The 6,742-nt window shown below is 40.3% G+C and overlaps 1 protein-coding gene across 1 annotated transcript in view; it reads right to left on the bottom strand.

The window, feature by feature from the left end:
• Slc35f1 (solute carrier family 35 member F1) overlaps positions 1-6,742 on the bottom strand; it is a 417,926-nt gene that overhangs the window by 158,640 nt on the left and 252,544 nt on the right. Inside the window, exon 2 of the mRNA XM_021205043.1 lies at positions 2,915-3,090. Coding sequence (XP_021060702.1) covers positions 2,915-3,090 — 176 coding nt within the window. The remainder of the gene's footprint in view (positions 1-2,914; positions 3,091-6,742) is intronic.

The raw sequence follows: 6,742 nt of genomic DNA, 5'->3' as shown, positions 1-6,742 counted from the left end.
GAGGGAGGGAGGGAGGGAGGGAGGGAGGGAGGAAGAAGGAAGGAAGAAGGAAGGAATGAAACAAGGAAGGAGGGAGGGAGGGAAGAAGGAAGGAGGGAGGGAGGGAAGAAGGAAGGAAGGAAGGAGGGAGGGAGGAAGGAAGGAAAGAATCTAGAAAAAGAACACTGCACTGTGGGAACTGGTTCATCCACTCACTGGGAAGACAGTATTTCCTCAGTTTTCCTTCAAAGGGGCCTCAATATTCCTTCCCAGACTTCAGCCTCTTTGACCCCTGCCCTACCCACACTGCCATGCCTCTCACATTGTCTATACATGACTCTTCTGATTTCATTGCTGGGTCTCACTACACCGTATACCCCCCGCTACTTTCCTGTGTATGGTTTTCAAATTTAAGAAACCTGAATGACTTCTTTTGTTCTAAAGCACTGGTTCTTAATCTGTGGACCATGACCCCCTTGAAGGACAAATGTCCTTTTCGCAGTGGTCGCATGTCTGATACCTTGCATAGCATAGCACATATTTACATTACAATTCATAATAGTAGCAAAATTACAGCTATGAAGTAGCAAGGAAAATAATTATATGGTTGGAGGTCACCACAACATGAGGAATTTTATGAAATGGTTGCAGCTTTAGGAAGGTTGAGAAGTACTGTAAAGGGTCTCTCACCCCTCCCACCTCTTCCAAATTTCACAAGAAGAAGCCAAAGGTAATCCTGCTCTTCCAGCCCTAGCTGGTCACAGCCTCCATCTTTTCCTAGTAGCTTTATTGGTTTTCTCACTTATAAAATTTTGGATGATACTATATCCTTGCTTTGAAGAAGCAAGAAGAGACAAGTCCCATATTCTGCAGCTGACAATTATGAATGTACATTATAAATGGCATTATTAATATTATTAACACTTTCATAACTTAACTTTTCTAGCTTCTATGCATAACTATTATAATCATGATTTCCAACTTTTATTATGTTTATTTCCCTAGATATAGACTCTTACTTAATCTCTGGACTCTCAGAAAATAACAAAGATCAGAGTCCAAAGGAGAACACTAATTTGCCATTTCAAACTACAGTGGTGCTTAAAAATCACTGATGAAGAATTCAACATCTTCATACAAACATTCTTTTCAGTATTGAGCTATTGAAAATTTGTTTAATCCCATTATTCTTAATTATACTCCTTATCCTAGGTTAAATAGTACTAGCCTTTTGATGTTGATTCAAGCTCACATCAAGTGAATGTTACATTCTCTCCCTTTTTGATACATTCCCACAGTTTCTCTGAAATGAGTTACTAATTGTATGCCTCTCCCATTGCCTCACTTCCTGGAGTCTTTTCCTGCCCTGAAGCACGACCATTCAAGACACTTAGATCATTCAAATTCACTGGCTTCTGACTCGCACTGAGGAAACAGAGCTAAGACTTCGTGTCTGTTACTTTTGTAGACTGGCAGTTTATTATTAACAGTACTTACAGCTGTTGATATTAAAGGCTTAAAAAAAGTAACATCAACTTAGGGAAAGCAAATTAAATTAGCTTCTCATATTTCAACAAATGGAAAAATCAATCGTGCATGAGTGTGGTAATGCTCTCGCTCTCTCTCTCTCTCTCTCTCTCTCTCTCTCTCTCTCTCTGTGTGTGTGTGTGTACAGTGGATGTGTTCATGTGTATATATACATAAGCATACATGTGCACATGTGTGTGTATGCATGTAAATACTAGAGACTGACATCAGGTAACGTGTTCAATTACTCTCCAACTTACTTTATGAGACAGAGTGCTTTGCTGAACCCAGAGCTTGTCAGTTCTGCTCAGTCAGTTGGGCAGTGAGCTCCAGGGATCTGCCTGTCTCCGTTTCCCCAGTGGGGGGACTCAGATGCATGCTGCTTAGCTCCGAATTTTAAATAGGTCTGGGGGTCTGGATTCATGTTCTCACACTTGCAAGGCAAGGCCTTTAGCAACTAAGCCATCCCTGACACCAGCCACCATCATTCTATTCTCTAAGACAAAGCGTACTATTGGCTAAGTCATTATACCATTGCAGTATTATTTTAGAGAGAAATCCAAATAAGGGAATGTAAGGATAACATACTGATAATTCTTCTGAAAGTTTCAAAAATGTGTAATTATTAGACTTGCCATTTAGCAATATATATAATTGTTTTCAAAGCTTTTGATGGTTATTTTTTCAGTGGATCCTGATCAACAACTACAACTTAGAGGGAAATCTGGAGCTTTTTCTGGGGCCACAGACAAAAGGATTATCATCAAGTTTGGTAGTGTAGGACAAAGGCTCTAAAAGAGCCTCAGAGATGACCCCCTCACCCCATGTAATCTTTATGGGACTTATTCTTTTGAAAGGCATTTTTCTTTTATTGACTCTTGGGGAACTTGTTTTCATTGCTTTATTTCTTTAACATTTAAAATAGGACCACGTGTAGCCATTTATGGGAGTTGCTTTTCTTTTATTCCTCTTGTGGTGTCGCTCAAGTTGCCCATAGTCATACCTATGTCACTTTCCTAAAGAACATACATTTATTTGTCTGTAGTCCCCTTAGACAGCTCAGGGCTACCATGTTTAGGAAAGCTGCATTAGGCCTGTTCCAGAATTCAGGCAGTACTCTATTTAGATTCATTGAAAAGAGTAAAACCCTTACCAGGAATTCAAAATTATGAGCAATTGTACTTCCCTGCAATGTATATAGCTCCTGCTTCTTGCTGAATTCACATAATATTTCTTTGTGATATATTCATGCATTTTCTTTGTGATATTACTGCAAAATAGCAAAGTGCGATCTGGGGATTTGAATCATCTTACTGATGCAACAAATGATAAAAATGATATCTAGTCAAGGCTCATATTCTTCTCTGCGTTCGTAGAAGTCATATGCCTAGGGTCAGGGGCAGCTTACCTTGTCGGACAGCTAGGGTGGTGGTGTATACCAAGAAGAGGAGGATGTAGTTCAGAAAGCTCTGGAAGACTGGTGTGTTCGCATGAAAATCTTCTGCCAGGTACTTGCTCGTCAAGCCAATTCCACAAACAAGAAGGGATAACACTTGTCCCAGAGCCACAGAAATTAACATCTCCCTGAGAAATGAAGCAAAACACAACAACATCAGCAAGAAACTCATGAAAACAATGCTAGTGAAATCGATTAGTCATTCTCTGCAGACACTGAGCTAAAGGCAGTGGATACTATTCATTGTAGTCCACTGAAGCAATGCTAGGGATCTAGACAGTTATTCCTGAAACTTTATAGAGATGGAAACTAATGCTTGACATGAGTAATTAATTTGCTCATAGAACACACAGTAAGGATAAAGCAAACCCAGGTTACGAGATTGAGTCTCGGCGTGGGAACCTGGCTTCCAGTCACTGTGCTTCAGAAACTGTTGAGGAAAGGGACTATTATCTTCTTGGAGCACAGTATGTGGATTAGTGATGTTGAGGGCATGACAAACCCCGCAAGCAGAAATATTCCAGCATCAGCTGTGTGTATAATTAATCGATAATGGGAGAAACTTTACAGATCAAGCTCCTGGATCCAGAAACTCTTGACTGAAAGGGCTATACATCTAGAAATCCACAAGGACCACCTCTTGTGCCCTTCTAGACTCTGGAACTCCGTCTAAGAAGCTTTATTTAAGGTCTTTATTCTCTGTTTCTTAAGTTACAATTGCCTATATATTAAAGCTATTATTCCTGAAATAGATTCAGGACTGTGGTAGTATAATAACTATGCAAATATTTTCATTGCTGTTTTCATAGGCAGTGTTCTTGTAGACGCTGAGTGGGGACTGGAAGCAAGAGTCAAAGTGTTCGGTTTCCATGGAAATCAAATGCCCACACAAGCTTTGTAGTCACACACACACACACACACACACACACACACACACACCCCTGCTCTGACACAGGAAAGCCTCTGGAAATAGGAGGCAGACTTTTCTCTGAAAGTTTCTTCTGACCTTTGTGGTTTATTTGTAGAAACAGCAATATAAAAAGTGAAAGCTGTAGTATAAACACAAAGACTAAGCAGAGGATATGTGATATTATATATTTCTTCCCCCATGGAAGTCACAATTCCAATTTTTCTGGATGGAGCATGGGTCTATTTCCCCTTTTTTAAGAAGCTAGATTGGTCTGGCCTTGCTTTGGTCACTAGAGTACAGAGAAGGTGAAGCCGTGAGCCTTCTGGGCCTAACCTTTGAGAAGTTTTGCTGCATTTATGTTCTCCTGCTAAGAAACAGCTTCTCGGTACGGAGCCTGAGATGTACTATTGAATATGAGAAACTCCTGGGAAATAAAGCGAGAAACCCAGGCAGCCTTTGTGCCAAGTATCTGAGTGAGGGTTTGTGATTCTCCTGCCTTCATCACACTAAGCCAGCCTACACGCAGAAGAAGAGGTGAGCGATCCCCAGAGACCGTTGCCCTACTTGGAGAGTTATGAGAAAAATGAAATGCTGTTGCCTTGGGGCATGCAGTTTTCTAAGAAAAGGACAGCAGAGAGCTGGAAGGATGCTCTGAATGTTCTCTGTCCAATAGCTTCTGAGCCTCTCCAGCCCCGGGCATTCCTTCAAGATGGCAGAGCGGGGGAGCAACTTATAGTTCAACAGGGAACTGTGGGCCTCTCTGCTCATACGCCTCAGAACTTCCATCATACCTTTCCCAGCCTGACTCCTATTCATTTTTTTTTTCAAAACTTGGCTCTTTTGTCACTAACTTTGAGAGGCCTTCCTATTTTCTTTTCCTTAGGACACATCTCATGTATTACTCTTACTTAGCACAAAGCCTTGTCATTGCTGTTTGCTTGTTTAGTCTGTTCTGTGTTCGATTTTGACTTAGTAAGTTTCCTGAGTATACCTACAACAGAGTAATATCATTTAGAGGACTATGAAATGGAAGGCATAAAAGACAATCATAGGCTCAGTCTAAGCAGTTCTATATATATATAAGAGTATCAGGGCTAGAAGCAGAGGATCTCTGAGTTTGAGGCCAGCTCTGGTCTACAGAGCAGGTTCCAGGACAGCCAGGGCTACACAGGGAAACCCTGTCTCAAAGAGAAAACAAGAATATCACTGCTTTTAAAAAAGATCAACAGCCCCAGTACAGGGAGCTGGAAGCCAGGACCAGGAAGCGCGAGTGGGTGGGTTGGGGAGAAGGGTGGGGGGCAGGGTATAGGGGACTTTGGAGATAGCATTTGAAAAGTAAATGAAGAAAATATCTAATTAAAAAAATACAAGTAAAAAATAAAATCAACAGGCTTGAGGATATGGGGGATGGCCAAGCATAAACTTAGCATGGGCAAAGTCCTGTGTTCAATCCTCAATGTTACAAAAAGAAATAAAATTAATAAACATGCCCCTTGCAAACTGAAGAAAAATAAAATAATGTAAAGAATTCAAATAACCTCAAAGATTTGTGAAAGTAATTTTTTTAAAGACTAGGATATAAAGTCTTAGGGTTTGTTATGACATTGCGATGCACATCTGTTTTTCTTGGCCCTCTTCCCCTCTCTACTCCTCCATTTTCCTGCCTCTGCCTCTCCGATTTTCCTCTAACATATTGTTTCCATCCATGTGAGTTTCACCGCCATTTCTCTCCCATCCCCAATCCTTTCTCTGCTCCTCCCATAATTAATTTACTGTTATTTCATGTTTATTCATGTTTTCTCGACATGTCTGTCTCTGCGAAGGTGTTGGATCCCCTGAAATTGGAGTTACAGACAATTATGAGCTAGCTGCCTGTCCTGTGGGTGCTGGGGATTGAACTCAGGTCCTCTGGAAGAGCAGCCAGTGCTCTTAACCACTGAGCCACCTCTCCAGTCGTAGCCTCTCAACCATTTCGTAACCCCCCTTGGCATTCTTTTTTCTAGTTTTGTGATGTGTAGTCCTCACAAATTTTATACATATACATGCACATGTATGTACATATACATATACATATGCATATGCGTATATGTATACGCATACATTAGTATCTAGTATCTGCATGGAAGAGAAACATGCTGTTGTCATTCCATATTTGGGATATTTGGGTTGAAACAATACTTTCCAGTAGCATCTATTTGCTGTAAGTGTTCTGATTTTATTTTCATATAAATACAATATTTTCATATCCACTTGGTTGTTGATAGACATCTAGTCTTGTTCTATTTCTTAGCTATTGTGCTTAGAGCAACAATGAATACGTATGTGCAAGTTTCTCTGTGGTAGGACTTAAAATCCTTTAGGTGTACATACATGAGTACTGTAGGTGAGCCATATAGTAATTCTATATTTTTGTGTGAGTGTGTGATTTTTGAGAAATCTTTATACTTATTTCCATAATGATTTTACCTATTTACATTTCCACCGGCGGGAAAAGGGAATTTCCCTTTTCCCACATCCTCACCACCTTTTGTTAGTTTTCTTGAGGTCAACTTTTTTGACAAAAGTAAAATGGAATCTCAAACTTGTATTACTTTGTATTTCCTGGGTAGCTAAGGTGTTGAATGCTTTAAAAACATTTATTGGCTAACTGTGCTAACTGAACCCCCCTCCTCGTCTTCCTGCTCTTCCTCCTCCTGCTCTACTTCCTCTTCTTTCTTCTCTCCTCCTCCTCCTCTTCTTCTTGTTTCTTCTTCTTTGAGGCAGAGTTTAATGTAGCCCAAGATGGCCTCAAACTCATTATGTAGTCAAGGATGACCTTGAATTTCTGATCCTCCATTATTTAGATACTAACATATCCAGGGGTTTTGATT

The sequence above is a fragment of the Mus pahari genome, chromosome 9 (genome assembly GCF_900095145.1).
Source record: "Mus pahari chromosome 9, PAHARI_EIJ_v1.1, whole genome shotgun sequence".
NCBI classification, from domain to species: Eukaryota; Metazoa; Chordata; class Mammalia; order Rodentia; family Muridae; genus Mus; species Mus pahari.
Note: the sequence above shows the minus strand (reverse complement) of the source record. Positions and strands in the feature narration are given on the sequence as shown.